This window comes from Crocodylus siamensis, chromosome 1 (genome assembly GCF_052110815.1).
Source record: "Crocodylus siamensis isolate JL-2025a chromosome 1, ASM5211081v1, whole genome shotgun sequence".
NCBI classification, from domain to species: domain Eukaryota; kingdom Metazoa; phylum Chordata; order Crocodylia; family Crocodylidae; genus Crocodylus; species Crocodylus siamensis.
The window spans coordinates 66,850,785-66,869,420 of record NC_143395.1 but is presented as its reverse complement, the minus strand read 5'-3'; the positions used below and the strand labels follow the sequence as shown (position 1 = coordinate 66,869,420).

Genomic DNA, 18,636 nt, shown 5'->3' with positions numbered 1-18,636 from the left:
TGGAGCTCCTTGCACGCCAGATTGAACCTAGGATGCAAGGAAGCTGTGGCAGTCGCAGCAGCTCTGTGCCTAGAGCATGTAGCAGCAGCAGCTCCAGCCCCCGCTGTGTGCCCCATGGTGGAGCTGGAGCTGCCGCCATTGTGGCTGTATATCCTGGGCTGTGCTGGCAGCTCTGGCTCCAGCCTTGGGCATATGGTGGGGGCTGGCAACTGGGAAGGTAAGGCCATGGCAGTGCAGACTGGCAAAATAGCTGGGGGGGAAACTGGGCCCGTGATTGCTATGTCCACTGACACCTGAAGGCCCCAGATTCTCTGGCAGGCCCCTTCCCCTGGCCATGCTAGTGGTCTAGTTGGCTGGACAGACCAGCTCTGCAGGCCATATCTGGTCCACAGGCCATGTACTAGAAGTTAATAAATGGAATTGGCACAGGTGTAGTACATATTATTGTTTTGAAACTTTGTGCATCTCTAAGGGAGTTGGCAGCAGTGTGTCAGTCTTGCTGATAAATATTCTCCAGCATTCCAAAATGCCGTAACATCATTACCCTGTTCTCACAGCTGCTTGAGCCAGCTCTTGCTCAGATGCTTCTGTGTATTCCTGATGTTGCAAAGAAACATGGAGAATGGCTTGACTGGCTTCCTCTTGGTGGCATAGGGCCATCATTATCACAACTTTTGGCCAATCCCAGGCTGTAATAATGACCTCTGGCAGCTCTAAGAAACTGGGTCTCAGCTAGTACAGACCTGGGACTGCTTTTTCTTTTTTCTGGTGACCAGGTCAGCAGTCCCAGGCACAAGGCAACGTGTTCCCCAGCCCCACCATACACAACAAAGCTTTTGTACAGCCAAGGTAGTCCCCAGAATCTGGTGGCCCCTACTGCCCAAAATAGAAGAGGAAAGAAATCTTTGGTATCCAAAAAAACCTTGCACTGAGAGCTGTCGGGGACCCACTGAATAGAGTGATGGGAGAAACTTGGAAAGGATTTTGCTCTCTTTGATTTTCTTTCTGTTTTTTGGTTTCTACCAGCCTGGTACTTGCCAGGCAAGAAGGCTTGGTTTGATTTTTGCTTTGGACGAGAGGCAGGCAACAGAAAAGCCATATTCAATCACTGGACTGTAGTTTATATATAGTTTTAAGTGTCCAAATAAGTAATTTTAAGCAATTGTTTTGGTGTGGAGGGTGGGGGTTATTTGGGGTTTTGCTGAGCTGTGGGTTTATATAGAGATTTGTCTAATGCCCCTTTAAATGCCTTAGAGTATTTATAGAGACTGAGAAATGAGAAACCCTTTTTAACAACATTATTGTTGGCTCCATTTTAAGCTGCATTTAAAAGCATATTGTTTCTCTCCCAGTTTTCTGGTTCGTATTAGAATGTAGTACTTTTCCTTGAAAAAATAAAAATGATTTAAAATGGCTGTTAGATTTATGAAATACAATCAAATGTAAAGAGAATGAGGGCACACATGTTTTCAAATACAATCATAGAAAAATAGGGCTCTCAGAAAAGGGATCTCAGGAGGTCATCTAGTCTAACCCTTGGTCAGGGCAGGATCATCTCTGTCTAAATGAGCTCACACAAATGTTTGTCTAAACCGCACTAAAACATTTCCAGTGGCAGAGATTCCACAATCTCTCTGGGAAATCTGTTGCAGTGCTTACCCACTCTCACAGCTAGAAAGTTCTTCCTGTTATCTCATCTAAATTTCCCTTTTTGCAATTCAAGACTGACTTTTTTCTGATCTCCTTTGAGCACAAACAATTAAACAGCATCCTTTTAATAACAACTCTTTTTGTGTCTGAAGACTAATTAAATCCCCGTTTTTTCTTTTCCAGACTGAATAGTTCCAGTTCTTCCAGCTTTTCTTCTTGTTATATTTCTAGACCTCTATAAAATCTATGAAATCACTTTTTTGCTGTCCTTTGGACTCATGCCAACTTGTCTGTCTTTTTAAAAAATAAAGTATGGTGCCCAAAACTGGACAAAATGCTCCAGGGAAGCCCTCGACAGTGCTGAATAGAGTACAAGAATCACTTCTCGTGAGTTGCATGCAACACTCCTCATCATACATCCCAATATGCTACTTGCTTTTTTTGCAACAATAGCATATTGTTGATTCCTGCTTACCTCGGTGTCCACCATAATCCTCAGATTCTTTTCTCCAGTGCAGCCTAACACATTCCTCATTTTGTATTTGTGCATTTGATTGTTCCATACCAAGTGTCATCCCATTTATTTCAGACAACAAATCTCCATATCTGTTCAATATATCTTGATATCTTGTTTGGCGTGTTAGCCTGCCAGGTGTTGATAGTACTTTGTGAGGATCTTTGAGGGCTCAACTCACCAATACCATCTCACAGGATATGCATGACAGGATTGGGCTCTGTCATACATGCTGGCTTTTAAGGTGTTTTAGTTTGTGGGTTAAGCTACAGAAACTCTAAATCAGTGTCCAGATCTTAGGATTTTGAAATCCTCAGTTCCTGAATAGTTTTGCTTAATAAGCCCTGATTCATAAGAGATAATAATACTGATGTGTTTTTTATTCTAAGCATTTCTGAATGCCACCCCCCCCAACAAAAATAAACAACCCAAAACATCCAACAGCAATGGCTTCAACTGCAGTAGGGTAAATGATAGCATGCTAGATATTAACATTATCTTTGAGACAAGAAAGAACATGGATGAATTCCTGAAAAATGTTATCATTTTCTTATTTTTGCTAGTGCCTACTTGGTTTTATAATACTGTAGGTGTACATTATGTTTAAAAAAACAAATAAGAGACAAAGCCTTCATGTTAAAAAGTATACCATATAAGGCAGGTGTGTCAAACTCCCTTGGCCTCCCCAGGCCAGATCTGGACCATGATGCCCTTGCAGGCTGGATCTGGACCACTCTCTGATGGCAGGGGTTAATGCAGCCATTGCTCATCTCTTCAACACCAACACACATCCCCAACACGACTCCACATGGTAGAATTCAGTTGCAGGCTCCGCCCCTGAATTCCTGGTCCCACAGGCCAGATAGCACAGCTTCATGGGTTGGATCTGGCCTGCAGGCCATATCTTTGACACTCCTGATATAAGGGGTTCAGTTCTGGGAGCTATAGTATTCCCTTAAGTCCTATTAATTTTGAATTCTGCATTACTTAGTACAAGCACAGAAAAGATTAGGCCCCAGTCCTGCAATAGATTCAGTTAGGGTAGACCCATTAATCAGTGAGGGACCCTACATGGGCACACAGGGTCACCTTCCATTATATGACCTGAGGTTTATGTGACAGCCACATGGGATTGCACTATTGAAGCTTAGCACTTCTCTAGTAATCAGTCACCTTTGGTAGGATCTATATGGGTAGATGTTTGAAAGAGTATGAGATCCTTAGCTTAAAATTAAAGTAACTGGGTTTCTTCAAGGTTTTTCCCACATGGTCTCACCATCTGTCCTCATTTCTTATGGTGCAGATATCTTTACTCTGCTATTCTGTATCACTGAGTTGGGGATGCTCACACATTGGCTAAATGATTCTAAGCTTGCACATGTGGTATAAAAATATGTCTTTCATGTTGCATATTCATTGCATCCAAAGGATCTATGGACTCTTCATCCTATTTAGTATACATCCTGTCAGTGGAAATTTTCCATTTACCACTTTCCATTTCCATTATCCATTACGGATCAGACCTGATGAGAACTGTCTGGATGTCATGTGCTGACGAAACAGAGTGTATGTGAACGTGGCTTATGGCAGAATCAAGACTAGCAACCTTTTTATTTGATTTGATTCTGAAGCTTTTCTTACTGACTTTACATGTATTTGACTGAATAAAAACAAAGCAAACCAGCTTTCGTCCCATCAGTCTTCTTTGCTAAATGAGTATGTTGAAGCTTTGAGAACTTCTACTTAATGCTGTTCCATATCATAAGTAGTAAAAGAAATTCATTTTGTATTTTAGGAACCGCAGCTGTAGCTGTTGCAGGTCTCCTTGCAGCTCTACGTATCACTGAGAACAAGCTGTCAGATCACACAATACTATTCCAAGGAGCTGGAGAGGTATCTGTTAGACTTGAGGAAACCTTCTGTGTAGTTTTTTTTTGTAGTTGTTACATGTCTGTTCCAGAGTAAATGGTAAATTTCTACAGTGGTCCACAGCCTGCAAGTACAGTTTGCCAAGTGTACTTCATTGGACTTCCCCACATTCGCATCACAGGATGCTTTTCATAGGATGATTCAGGGAAATCATAATCCCATATTAAAACTTCAGGTTTTAGCTACTATTAATCTAGCTCATTATCTCAAAGTTGAGGAAGTTTGTCCCAAAAAAAGGGGGGGTAATGGGGCTAACAGAAAAACACTGTTTTCATTGCTATCAGTTTTGTTTATGACAGAAACCTCTATATTCCCGATAGCAAGATAGATGCTTTTAAGATTACTGAAAAAGCTGTTTTTCAAGTTCTTTTTGGTACATATAGGCTCCTGACCCAAGCCTTTGTCATAAGTTTTTCTGAGTTACAGTAAGCCTTACACTGTATTTGCAATTGAAGCTACTACATTGTGCACTGTGTGAATATAATGGTCACTTTCCTGTATTATTGTTAACTGCCATTTTTTGATGAGCCCTCAAGTAAGTTATATAGATTCAGTACACTAATGCAGTCATGTGCTTTGTAAATCCTATAGTTCAATGTAGAGTGCTAATTTTAATGTAAATTAATGAAAATTGATTTAATAAAAACTGATCAATACTCCCCAAATTTGGCTCACAGTTTGCAGGAAGATCTGTATCAGTGATGCATGAAACATTTCTGACAGCCTTGATATGCAAAATACCTGCCTTCCATTTTGCTCCATATTCAGCAGACTGAAACATCTGTTAAATATTCATTAGTATTTGTTTATTATTACCAGTGTGTATGGTACTGTACAGACACAATGAAAGGTACAGTTTATGCCCTCCAGAGTCCATTTGGACTACATTTGTACATTTATAAAGAAAAAAATTAATATAAATTGCTGCTAGACAGGAAAAGTGGGGCCTTATTTGATTATCAGTGAAACTTCATAATGAAGAACAAGAATAAAACTGTTTATATTGGGTTGACAGCCAAAATTGTTTGGTGTTTTTTTTTATGTATGATTAGTGAAAAGAAAGATACTAGAATCCTGTACAAATAATATGCATTTGGACAAATAATTAAAAAGTGGATGGGAGTGGGGGGGCAGGGAGTAGCCAAGATCAGTCAACAATTACTGAATACATTATTAGTGGGTAAGAGAAAATGTTCCTTCTTTATGGGTGTTTTAAAGAGATTTACAATCTAAAACCCTTGAGACTATTTTATTTTCTAAGATTCAGTGTTTGTTAGTTTTTTGAAATACAATATATATCCCAAAATTAAAATCTGTCAATGTGAAAATGTCCTGTTGCATCCTGACGTGATTGTTAGGGACCAACTGAAATCAAGGACACAGGTGGACAATTTTGCAGGCTGGCCACCATTTTCATAGGTTTATCATGGCAGGCCCACACCCATGACTCTGATTGGCTGAAGGGCCCTGATGGCTCCACTCCTTGATGCTGATTGGTTGAGAGCCCTGTCTGTCATGCAGCCCCTGGCCCTTTTCACTGGTTGGTCAAGAGGGCTGTCTGTCACGTGGCCCCGCGCTGAGTGGTGGAAGGAGGAGGCCTTGTGGCCAGCAGCCCTCTTGGTCAGCCACTATCTTGGCTGCTCCCCTTTGCACCAGTGGCTCCCCATTCCCTCCTGGTGGGATGCACAGCAGGGTTGCAGCAGCCATGAGGACTGCTGGCTCCCAGTGTGAAGCCAGCATTTATTTTTAGTAAGTTTGGGGTTGTTGGTTTTTTTTGCAGATTTCATGGGCAGTGCCCAATTTCATGATTTCTGTGAAATCCATGAAATTGCAAATTGAGTAGGTCCCTACTGATTGTGGAATAAATGTTGCAACAAACTTAAATGATCTAATAATGACAAGGTAAACAAAGTTCTATATAGTGCCTATACCCACAGTATCGAAGCACTGAAAAGAATGCATTTTCTGCTGGTTTACTTTATGAAAACATCATTGTTCAATTTAACTGTCAGTGATATTAATAGGTTTAGTTAAAGTAATCAATGAAAAATTAGTATGTTTTTGTTTCTCTTCCAATGCCTTGTATTAATGCTCTTTCCCTCCTTTTTAAGGCTGCCTTGGGAATAGCAAATCTTATTATTATGGCTATGCAAAAAGAAGGGACAGCTGAAGATGAAGCTATCAAAAAGATATGGATGGTTGACTCAAAAGGATTAATAGTTAAGGTAATGCAGCTTTCTCATTACTATAAACTCTCATTGGTCTGTTTTAGAGGCAGAAGCCTTTTTATGGATATGATTAAGCTATTTAGTGTGCATGCTCTCTCTTTCTTTCTCTCAGTATCTAAAAGTCCTTTGTTCTAGATAAATAAATAAATATGTGGCTTGTCCTGCTTGTATTAAAATCAAGCGCAGAACTGCCAGGTGACTTTGATAGGAATCTGATTGGGTCTATAGTCTTCGTGTAATATCCAGCAAAGATGACTGCTTCTGGCACATTTTGTATTATGTGGATTTTAAAGCAGTTCACTTAAATTGAAAAGGGAGAGAAATGTTCAGCTTGTGGTTTTTAATATTTCTCATGTAAATGTGATTATCTGTATGTTTTTAATAGCAGAAGCATTTGTGTTTGTGAGTGCACACTCTGCTTCTGGCAGGATACTCGGAGAGAAATATTTTTTTAAGTGAAAAAATGCTGACATGATATGAACAATAATATTTTCCTGATGTTGTTGCAGATACCTTAGAAGTTTGTATGAACTTAGCAATTCTGTCTCAAATAGCTTTCATGCATAGTGATAAAGCTCATGTCACAGATGTTGCGGTTTGCAGTGCTATCAACAGTGGTCAAGAATTTGAAGTTGCTGAGAGACTTCATCAGTCACTCTTACCTCATTTCTGCCACATGCCAAAATAAAGAAACATATACATTCCATGGGCCAAAATAAAGAAGCCTGCATGTTTTAAAAGGTGGTTATGTATTTAATAGCTTGTGAGCTACTTAGAAGAAATGTACAAGAGCTCAATTAACTTCACTTTTCACCTTTTTCATGTGAACGTTCATGATGCTTTTTGAATTTGAATTAATTGTGCCATGCAATAGCTTTTCCTTTTCCTTTCTGAATTCTTCTGTTTATTTTGTAATGGGCATCAACTGCATCTGTTCTGTGTTGAACTTGTAAAACATACACAGCCGACTGTGATCCATTATATTAAACTGAGCTGCTACAGCATTGTTCACTCTGCTGCAGTAATGACATTAGCATCACAGAAGTAAAAGTGTAAATATTTAAAGGTTATCTATAATATACACAGAGAGGACCTGATGGAGCAGAAAAGCATCATAATACCTAATGCTATCTGTCGACTACAGTGCAGATTTTTATTTTGTTTTGGAATTACTGTGTTCAAGTAAGGGGGTCATACTTTTCTGCCTCTTTTGCCTTTCTTCTAAGAACCTCAAACTATTTTACAACGGTTAATTATTGGAGCCTTGTTTGTCTTAAGTGGCTGACAAAAAATAGAGGCTGTTTCATAAGACTGACCCGTTAAAAATATTCACAATATTTTCTGCATGATATGGACAAGAAGCTGATAAATAGAACAGCAGTGATTTGACCAAAATCAGTCAAGTAGTCTCAAAGAAAAAGGCTGACACCGATGAGAACTGTCATAGCCTCAAAAGTGTGTAAGAGTTAAATTACGTAGCAGATGTTCATGCATATTTATCCCAGCTAAAGTAGAACAGCAGCCTCTATTATTTCTTAACCAACTCCTTTGATTGCTCCCTTACACCTCCTGCAGTTGTTGCTGATCTGCGAAACAGCTGAGCTGTTGTGACAATGTTTTCTTCTACTGTCAGTGTTTTCCATGACTCAGTTATATCCTTTCCTCTCTAATATTTTTTGAAGTCAAACAAATTTTTTGTTGTGTAGGACAAAAGAAGGTGTCTCGCACAGTTCCTTTTGTTCTTCTCTTGTTACACTGCATCTCATTTTGGAGTCTGAGAAGGAGCCCAATAGATTCAGGGACTGCCCTGAGTATGTTCATAACATGTTCATGATGGCCAGACATAATAACTGCTGTCTGAGATAGATTAGGGTTGATCACTGTTTAGTTTGTTGTGGGATTTGTGCCTAGATGTTGCTGCAAGCAAGCAAGTTTTTTTGACCTCCCCAAGCTGTTCTGGAAGGTCTCAAAGCACAAGTCATTAAGTGAGTCAGAGCTTAGAGACCCAACTGTAGACACTTAGAATATTTTAGGACTACCCACTTTAGTACAAATCTATCTGGCTAGGCCTTGGTCACACCCAGTTGGAGCAGCATGTGATAATACTTCAGTGCATGTCCTTGAAGTAGCCTTGGGGGAGATATGCTTCAGCTTGGGAGTCCATTAAAATCTTCCCCCCCCCCCCGTTAGATGAATGTATGCAAAGAAGAGAGAAAAGAATAACAAAAGATAAAAAAGTAGGGCTTCCATCTCTTAATACTTGTATGTCAGTTGCTGGAAAACTGTAGTCACAAAACATGGCCAAACAGACCACTCCAGCAGTCTGTGTTCCCTGGCTCACAGTATTGGTTTTATTTTCTCTGACCAGTAATAGAGAAGCAGTACTTTTTATTGAGATAGGCTTGGACATTGTTTGGCTTTGATTAATTAAAGTAAAGCATTACAGGGTTTAATTTGTCTGAAGTTTTGCAGGTTTCTTAAAAGTGCAATCAAAAAAGAGGGGTGAGGGCATAAGGTGGAAGCTGAAATTGGAGACTGAGATAAGAGAAGTCCTTGATTCATATTTTAGGAGTTCCTGAGGAGATGGAAATGCTTCCATATTTGAACTGGTCAAAACGGCATTCAGTTTAAGGTAAAAGGTCAGCAGCGTGATGGTAAATGTGTTTCTCAAAGTGACAGGAATGCCTGAGGAGGGAGGAGGATAGTCCTCAGTATCTGAATAAGTTTGTCAGTTTTAAGGCTAAAGCAGACTATTATGATCATGTAGCCTGACCTCCTTTAAACAAGCAATAGAACCTTACCCAGTAATTCTGAATCAAGCTCATAATATCCATGGAGCAATAATGCACCTTTCAGAAGGTATCACATTTTGATCTAAATATTTCAACTGATGGAGAGAATACATTGTGTCCATAGCTATATTTTCCCCATAATTAAGCATTTTTCCTTGTTTTTTTAATGCATCTTATTTTGAGTCCAATTCATCTAACTTTATCTTTTCATCATCTGGTTCATGGCTTTTCTGGTAAATTAAAGACAACTTTGCTGCCAAAATCTCTTCCTCATGTATGTTATAGATCTTAAGCAGGTCACCTGTTAATATTTCTTAGATTGATTAAATAGACTGAGTTTCTTAAGTTTATTATTTTAACGTATGGTTGCCAAATGCATCCCAGAAAAGAAATGTACACAAAGGTCGTTTGTTATAATTAGGGACCTACTGAAAGTATGACTGTGATTTTCACAGAAAACACAAAATCAGGCATTTCCCATGAAAAATGGTGGGCTCGCTAAAAAAACAAAACCCCCCCTTACTAGCAAGCAGAGGGAAGCCCTGCAATATTGGGAGAGGAAAGGGGAGGGGAGAGATTGTTCACAGCAGGAGACAGGGAGGCTGCAAGGAGCCTGGGCTGCATGGCCAGGTTGGCTATGGCAGGCAGCTGCTTGCAGGAGTCCAGTGTAGCTGCTTGCAGGCTGCCCGCTGCTTGCAGGCTGCTCACTGCCTGCTGCAAGCAGCGCAGGGCCAGCAGCCTCCGGCAGAGGTTTGCCCAGGCCCAGGACACCTGTGGCAGGCAGCCAGGAGGCTGAAAGCAGCTACATTGGGTTTCACGGAGCTCTGGCTCACTCCTTGATGGCGGTGGGTGCACGCGTGCCTCGCAGCTAATGGCAGAGAAGGGGCCGAGAGCAGCGCAGCTCCAGCTCCTTCTCTACCATCGGCCCCAAGGTGTGCATGGACCCACTGCTGGCAAGGAACCAGGCCAGGGCTCTGTAGAGCCTGGTGCATCCACTTGCTTGGAGGTGACCTGAAACTGCAGCTTAATTACCCTGGGGAAGGAAGTCATTAATTCATACTTAGTAACACATGGATTAATGGCTTCCCCAGGTTCAATCAGGGTAATTAAGCTGTAGTTTTGGGCCATCTGGCAATCTGTTTGGAGGGGCGGAGCCACTGGGGCCCCTCAGGTAATGAGAGGCATGGGGGGTCTACCATGGTAAGCCTACAAAAACTGTGACTAGCCAAACAATTTGCCTGCAAAATTGGCTGGCCACCTCCTCCAGTTCAGTAGATCCCTAGTTCTAGTTTGTCCTGTTAGAAGTGGTCAGTCAAAACGACTTGTCAATAATAGCCCAGTTCTGGGCGTCACACTTCGAGAGATGTGGACAGCATGGAGAGAGTCCAGAGGAGGGCCACTCGCATGATCAGGAGACAGCAGGGCAGGCCCTATGAGGACAGGCTGCGGGACCTGAACCTGTTCAGCCTCCAAAAAAGAAGGCTGAGGGGGGATCTTGTGGCCTGTTATAAACTAGTCAGGGGGGATCAGCAGGCACGGGGGGAGTCCCTGTTCCCCCGAGCACTGCCAGGAGTGACCAGGAATAACGGTCACAAGCTGGCAGAGGGTAGGTTTAGGCTAGATATCAAGAGGCGCTACTTCTCTGTCAGGGCGGCTAGGATCTGGAACCAACTTCCAAGAGAAGTGGTGCAGGCTCCTACCCTAGGAGTGTTTAAGAGGAGGCTAGATGAACATCTTGCTGGGGTCGTTTGACCCCAGTACTCTTTCCTGCCATGGCAGGGGGTCGGATTAGATGATCTGCTCAGGTCCCTTCCGACCCTAGAAACTATGAAACTTTGAACACTTCCTCTTTTTCTCAGATGATTCTGCTCTTCTGCTGTAGCAGTTTGGAAATGTTACATGAGACCTTGGGAGCTTCTAACTAGCAGTAACTTCATCCAAAAAAAGAAATGTTGTGTAATCAGTTTGACCTCCAGTCTGTCTGCACTTTTAACAGTATCTCTAATAAAAATGTTTATTGGTTTTAAAAGAGAGTTGCGTAATCTTTCATCTACTTTGGACAAATGTAATATTTCCACCAATGATTAGCTCTTGCCACAAATGATATCTAGGATTTGCTAATGTGAACATGTACAGTTTTGTATACAGCTTCTGCATAGTGACTTCTTAGATTTTGTGGCTGATTTTTCCCGCCCCCCCACTTTGTGGTTTTCTAATTTGTCTTGCAGTTGTGTCTTCATTTTCTTTTTTTCTTTGGAATCATTTTCATTATGCTGTGTTTGGTAAGCAGCTTTTCTGCTATGTTGTGGTAAAAGAATTGGTGACTACATTCACTGGAATATTAGCCATTGTTATTTTCACTATGAAGACCTTATAACAATGTTCATAGTTCAAAGTTATGTAGAATCTGTTGTTAAGCTTTATATGCATTTTGAAACGAATTCTTTTTTCTAGAGGAAGTGAGAAATGGAAGAGGACCATAAATTCAAGTGACATATATGCCACCTGAATTTATTTAAATAGCCCTTCTTGACAGGAGTTTAAAAACGCTATCTTGATGCATTTGCAAGGATGCTTTAAGATTTTCTGACAGTTATAGCTATTTATTACTTTTCCAGTTGGGATAGCTGGGGATTCTGCTAAATAGTAAAAAGTCTATTTAATTCAAACGTTTATTATAGAAGTTATCCTTGGGTGGAATGGATTTGAATATATGCATGTGCTAGCAAGTGAAGTGTCCCATATTTTCCCCCTCCAAAGCTTTCATATTTCCCCATTTCTCTTGTCATCACATATCAACTTACCATAGATTATTTTTCATGTTGTTGTGTATAGCTTCTGTGAACACTCTGGTTTTGTATTCCAACTCCACACTTGCTCCCAACCAGTTTGTATTGCCAATTCAAGATGGTTTAAGAAGCTGCCACTAGGACACAATCTCTAGCTACATCAATGGTCACACCTCCATCAAATGACCTGCCAAGATAGTTGTGTTTCTCTGGGACAAGACAAATAACAGAATTTAGGAGGTAGCAAGTGAGAACTAGAGATAAAAACATTTAAGAAAGGTTGGCTGTAGAATTACTTGTCAGAGACTAGACTAAACCAGCATCTGATCAGTTTTACAGTATGCTGCAATTTGTAGTATGCCCCACCATACTACACATTAGGCTATGATCCATATAGAGCTTGGCAAGAATAAAGCACAAAAAACTCCAAGAAGCCCACTAGGGACACAAAACACATCTAATTTATCAATGCAGTATTTTGAAGTTAAAGTGATCAATTCTTTCGGAAGCCCTGTGGCTGCCAAATTGATTTGTCTTTTCACAGGAAATTCATCCCAAAGCTGACAGTCAGCCCAAGGCCTATCAACCACATCAGTCCTACTTAACTTTATAGCATATCAAACTCATGCTGGCGCTCTGCTCAGAAATAAACTTCACCTTTAATTTCTAACACCTTAGCTTTTCTGAAAGTTCAGGTTTTCTAGGCCAATAAAAGACTGTGTAAGATCTCATTAAATATTTTATATTGATTTAAATTAGAAGCTTTAAATGCTTCCAATAATATACCCATAGAAATTAAGGCCAGAATGGACCATGAGGATGTCTAGTTTGTATATCCTTTACATTTCAGGCCACTTTTTGCCTAAAATAGTCTGTCTGTATCAAGACCAAAGATTTTACTAAGGCCAAACAGTTTGGCTTTCAGAAAACTAAACTGTATGCCACAAACATGTCACCAGTGCCTCAGGCCTCACAGTAGTATGAAGTTAATTAATATATGCCTGTAGGCAGCAGCTTAATAACCAGGGTTTGTGCCCTGAGCAGCAGCAGGGACTAGGCTGGCTGTGGCAGGGGCAGTGTCTTCCTTTCTTGCACACCCTCTGAGTAGATGTCTGAGGCTGGTGCCCCAATCGCCCACCCCTTGTTATGCTACTGCTCAGAAGATTTAAGCAGGTAAACCATACTCCATGCTGTAGCCACAGAAGTTCCTATCAATCTGATATGGGAGAGTGTGGACGTGAGGGAGGTAGAAATTCAGCAGGTTCCTGACTATAGGAGTAAGGTGAAACCACTTGGAATATAACCCACTCAGTTATGGTCTACAACTTTGGCCAATCTCTGATGCTTCACAGGAGGGGGGCAGCATTAGTTCTTTCTGACCTCAGAGGAGATCAGCTGAAGCCCTGAAGCCTCAGATTTGATTATAACAATTGTCTTAGTTGTTTATATCCATAGAATCTTACTGAAGTAGGACTGGGAGGGACTTGGAGATCATCTAAGTCCGACCCACTGCCTAAGGCAGGATCGTCCCTATCCAAACCATCATATACTAATACATTTTTTAACCTATTAGCAAAACTACACTCTCAACCCTGACACAAAATGCAAGACACAACACCCTAACCTGCCAGTGACCAGTGTCTTGCTGCTATGGAGTTTGTTAATATGCACTCAAGAGATCCCAAGAAGAGCCCCCCCCCACTCTCCCCCCCACCACCTTCCTGACAGAGGAAGGCAAAACACCTCAAAGTCCATACCAGTCTGACCATGGAATAAAAGTCCTTCCTGACCCCAAATACGGAGATCCTGGGTGGAGGAGTAACACCCTGTAGCCAGGAACCTCTGGATTTACATGTAGCTGGGTAGGGGGCATGTGAGGAATTTCCTTCTGGCTCCATGCAGCAACCAGCAAAGCCCAGAAGCATTGGAAATAGCCATAGAAGAAGATGGGCATATCTATGCCTAGATCATCCCTGGCCAGTGGCTGTTGAGCCTCTTGAAGACCTCCAGTGATGGAGAGTCCACAGCTTTTCTGGGCAGTCAATTCCATTGCCTCACTATTCTACCAGTGAAGATTTCGTTTTCTAAACTTACTTTGCTGCAACTTCAAGCCATTGGTCCATGTCCTAGTCTCTGCAGCAAGAGAGAAGGTGTTTTCTTTCCTCTTTATGGCAGCCTTTCAGGTATTTGAAGACTGCTATCATGTCCCCTCTTAACTCCCTTTTCTACAAAATGAACATGCCTGTTTTTCAACCTCTTCTCATATAACTTTCCTTCCAGGCCCTTTATTATTTTTGCCACCTGCTGGACCCTCTCTAACGTCTCCAAATGCTTCTTAAAATACGGACCCCAACACTTCACACACTACTTTAGATCAGGGGTTCTCAACGTTTTTCTTCCTGAGGGCCCTCCTGACATATAAAATAAATTAGTTTTTTTATTGTATTTGCCCTTCACTCCTAACCCGAACACCCTCTTGTTCCTACTGATGCCCTTCAGCCCCCTGGGCCTGCCAGTCCTCACTCCTGACCCCCACCCCCTCACTCCCTGCCAGGAATGCAGCCCCTGCTCCCCCCAGCCCTGCCAGAGGGGGCTCCCAGCTGCCAGGGCTATGGTTGCATCCTGCCTGCTCCCTCCCGGTGGGCACCAGCTGCAGCCAGTCAGTAGCACTCAAGCCCCAGCTACCATGTGTGGGAGGCAGCAGCTGCTGCAGCCAGAGCGGAGTGTGACTTATGAGGAAAGACTGAGGGAACTGGGCTTATTTAGTCTAGAGAAGAGGAGACTGAGAGGGGATTTAATAGCAGCCTTCAACTACCTGAAGGGGGGGAGGGTTAAAGAGGATGGAGCCTAACTGTTCTCAGTGGTGGCAGATGACAGTAGTCTCAAATTGCAGCAAAAGAAGTTTAGGTTAGATATTAGGAAGATTTTTTTCTTACTAGGAGGGTAGTAAAACATGGGAGTAGCTAGATAAAGCTGGGATGATCTAGTTGGGGATGGTCCTGCTTTGAGTAGGGGTTGGACTAAATGAGGCCCTTTCCAACCCTAACTTTCTATGATTCTAAGTGCTGGAGCTGTTGAATACTGGTGTATAGCCAGTCCTCAGACTTACGACAATTGGATCCTGAAAACCGTGTCTTAAGTCCAAATGTTGTAACTTGGAACCAATTTTTCCCAAAGGAACAATGTTATAAATGGGGGATGGGTTCCTAAACCAAGGCCTGATACCCTATTTTCACCAAAAATAACCCAGAATTTTGTACTCGGTCAATTATAGATGAGGAATTACATTAATATATTTATATTGTAAATAGCAATCATTGATTAGGAAGGAACTCCTTGAGGTGACTTGGATGGACTTTTTGAGGGGCCTTGGCAGATCAGTGCAGGGAGATGGGTGGTGCAGAGCACTTGTTTGCTGGCATGGCATTGCATCAGATCGAGCACGGTAGTCAAAACTGATGTCAGAAAGTTGAAAATCTTATAAGTGTCATAAGTGCCATTCGTCATAACTTGAATGTCATAGAGTCGAGGACTGCCTGTACAGCGATGTTCTGGGGGCAGGGCTAGGATTCACAGACAGCTGTTTGTTGGTCCCAGCCCCCTTACTGCACCAGTCTCCTGATCATATTACCTTTGTGGATCTGTAAGACATTAGCTCAACATGCGGTAGGCAGCACAATCTGGAGTTACTCCACACTGGAAAGGTCCTAACTTTGTTATGCTGTGATGCCACTTAGCATGCATTTTACTCTTTGAACATTTGGTTTCTAGCATTTTAAGTGCAGTTAACACAACAGACACCAACTTTTATTTTTGGCAGGAGAGAGGGCTAAGATGATGAGCATGTGGAAAGTTTTATACATTTCAGGTAACAGCCGTCTTCCCAAGGGGGGGGCAAAGCCCTGGGGCCCCCATGTACTTAGCACCTCTGATTAACTCATCCTAAGTATTGCATGTTACAGGCTAGAGCATTCTGATGACTACTCCAACTTATTACGAGCTATGCCATGTGATGAGGAAAATGCACCATACCTGCTTCTTTCCCCTCTTTTTCCTTTACATACAGCTACTGAAATCATTACTGGTAGAAAAACACCCTGGAAGCAACAGTCTACATGCATTCCAGCATCCTGGCTGGAGTACTTCACAGGCAGACTCTCCAGCCAGAGGTCACTGAAGAGCTGCTTCCTGGGCCACCCTGTCCCTGTCCTTCCCTGCTTGGAAGGAGGCAGACTGTCAAATGGCAATTGGCAGCTGCTAAAAAGCAGCAGCTGCCACATACAGCCCCAAAAGTGCTACAGCCCTGGGAGAATGGCCTGTCTCCATCCCACTAATCAGCTGATTGATGCAGGGGACATTCTCCCATGTGGGAGCCCCCCAGGTTACTACTGCAGAATAGCCACTGTTCCTTGCACTCCTCTGGGCAGACAGAGTGGTGTGAGGAGAGATGGGGGGTATTTTGCTAAGGCAGCACAACAGCGTGCCTCAGCCCAGACTGCTCCAGGTCAGCCTGGAGCAGCAGGGGCGAGGCAGGGACATTCTGCCAGGGTGCTGATTGGCAGGAGGGAGGGGCCATTGTCCCACAGGGGGAAGTGAGTCAGTTGGTTGGCTGGATGAGGGGTGGGATTTTTCATAGCAAGGTCTGCACAGGGCTCCCTGACAGCTTGCCTTTGGGCAGACTATCATGGGTCCAGTGCTCTCCCTCCCTCCACCCTACTCCCTTGGAGGGAGGGAGAACAGAGGACTCTGTGTGTGGGATATTGTGTGTCCTCCACACCCAAGAAAAGGGTACAGACATTCATGGCCTTAGCAATGATACACAGAGGTAACTTCTAGGTGACCAGATCAAGGCTCATAGGCCCAAATAGTGTACCTCAGAGCAGAAGTGTCTGCGTTCTTTTCTTTCTATTATTTAGCATCCCTTACGGCAGAGGTGGCCAACCTGCAGCATGTGCCATAAGTAGCATGGACAGCCTCAGTGTGGCACATAGCAGACTGGGGCAGGGACAGGCAGTGCGGAGACAGATGGGGCAGGAAACAGAGCAGCAGATCGGGCAGGAGAAGGGGAGTGGAATGGCACTTGAGAGGGGTTCAGGGTTAATTTGTGGCACACCTGCCAAAAAGATTGGCCCCACTACCTTGCAGCATAACAGTACTCCTGTTTTTACAGGTGTCGACTCTGCTTTTCTCAGGTCTCTATTTATGGGCCAATTTGTTTTGTTATTTGAGCTTTCACTTAGTTCTGTAATCTGGGAGTGGGGCTAAAAGGCCTGGGGGCACAGGTGGTGTTTCATAGTTTCTAGGGTCGGAAGGGACCTGAGTAGATCATCTAGTCTGACCCCCTGCCATGGCAGGAAAGAGTACTGGGGTCCAGTAAGGTGTTCGTCTAGCCTCCTCTTAAAACCCCCCAGGGTAGGAGCCTGCACCACTTCTCTTGGAAGTTGGTTCCAGATCCTAGCCGCCCTGACAGAGAAGTAGTGCCTCCTGATATCTAGCCTAAATCTACCCTCTGCCAGCTTGTGACCGTTATTCCTGGTCACTCCTGGGGGTGCTCGGGGGAACAGTGACTCCCCCAGTGCTTGCTGATCCCCCCTGACTAGTTTATAACAGGCCACAAGATCCCCCCTCAGCCTTCTCTTTTGGAGGCTGAACAGGTTCAGGTCCTGTAGCCTCTCCTCATAGGGCCTGCCCTGTTGTCCCCTGATCATGCGAGTGGCCCTCCTCTGGACCCTCTCCATGCTGTCGACATCCCTCTTGAAGTGCGGCGCCCAGAACTGGACGCAGTACTCCAACTGCGGCCTGACCAGTGCTGCCCAGAGGGGGAGCATCACCTCTTTGGACCTGCTCGAGATGCTTCTGTGGTTACATGACAAGGTGCGGTTGGCCTTCCTGACTGCCTCCCCACACTGCCGGCCCATGTTCATCGTGGAGGCAATGATGACTCCAAGATCCTTTTCCACCTCTGTGCTGACAAGAGGGGAGTTCCCCAACCTGTAGGTATGGTGCCGGTTGTTCCTCCCCAGGTGCATCACTTTGCACTTGTCTGTGTTGAATCCCATCCTGTTTTCATCCGCCCACCCTTGTAACCTGTCTAGGTCTGATTGTAGCCTGTTGTATCCTTCTAGCGTGCCCACATCCCCCCACATCTTAGTGTTATCAGTAAATTTGAACAGGGTGCTTTTTACCCCCTCGTCCAAGTCCCTGATGAAGATGTTGAACAGTGCGGGCCCAAGGACTGAGCCCTGCGGAACCACGTCCTTCCAGGTTGAGGACCCATCTACTACCACCCTCTGGGTGCGGCCCTCCAGCCAGTTGATGACCCATTTGACTGTGTGGGTGTCGACACCACAGCCCCCCAGTTTCTTAATGAGAATGGGGTGAGAGACAGTGTCGAAAGCCTTCCAGAAGTCCAGGAAGACTATGTCCACTGCTCCCCCTGCATCTAATGATTTGGTGATCTGATCATAAAAGACCACCAGGTTGGTCTGACAGGACCTGCCACTGATGAACCCATGCTGGTTGCCCCTAAGCATGCAGTCCCCTGCTGGCCCCTCCTGAATGTGTGCCAGAATAACTTTCTCAAAGAGCTTGCCTAGGATTGAGGTAAGACTAACTGGCCTATAGTTCCCCGGGTCCTGCTTCTTCCCCTTTTTGAAGATGGGAACCACGTTGGCCCTCTTCCAGTCCTCTACCACCACACCAGAGCACCACGAGTGCTCGTAAAGCCGTGCCGG

At 43.6% G+C, this 18,636-nt stretch overlaps 2 protein-coding genes across 3 annotated transcripts in view; one reads left to right on the top strand and one right to left on the bottom strand.

Moving 5' to 3' along the window:
* ME1 (malic enzyme 1) overlaps positions 1 to 18,636 on the top strand; it is a 297,390-nt gene that overhangs the window by 239,788 nt on the left and 38,966 nt on the right. For both annotated transcript variants that reach the window (XM_090035718.1, XM_090035726.1), the window contains 2 exons: positions 3,960 to 4,057; positions 6,205 to 6,318. In XM_090035718.1, coding sequence (XP_089891844.1) covers positions 3,960 to 4,057; positions 6,205 to 6,318 — 212 coding nt within the window. The remainder of the gene's footprint in view (positions 1 to 3,959; positions 4,058 to 6,204; positions 6,319 to 18,636) is intronic.
* Positions 6,340 to 18,636, bottom strand: part of LOC149872870 (uncharacterized) — a 28,750-nt gene continuing 16,453 nt past the window's right edge. Inside the window, exon 4 of the mRNA XM_090035770.1 lies at positions 6,340 to 12,111. Within this exon, the coding sequence (XP_089891896.1) occupies positions 12,026 to 12,111 (86 nt within the window). The 3' untranslated portion in view covers positions 6,340 to 12,025. The remainder of the gene's footprint in view (positions 12,112 to 18,636) is intronic.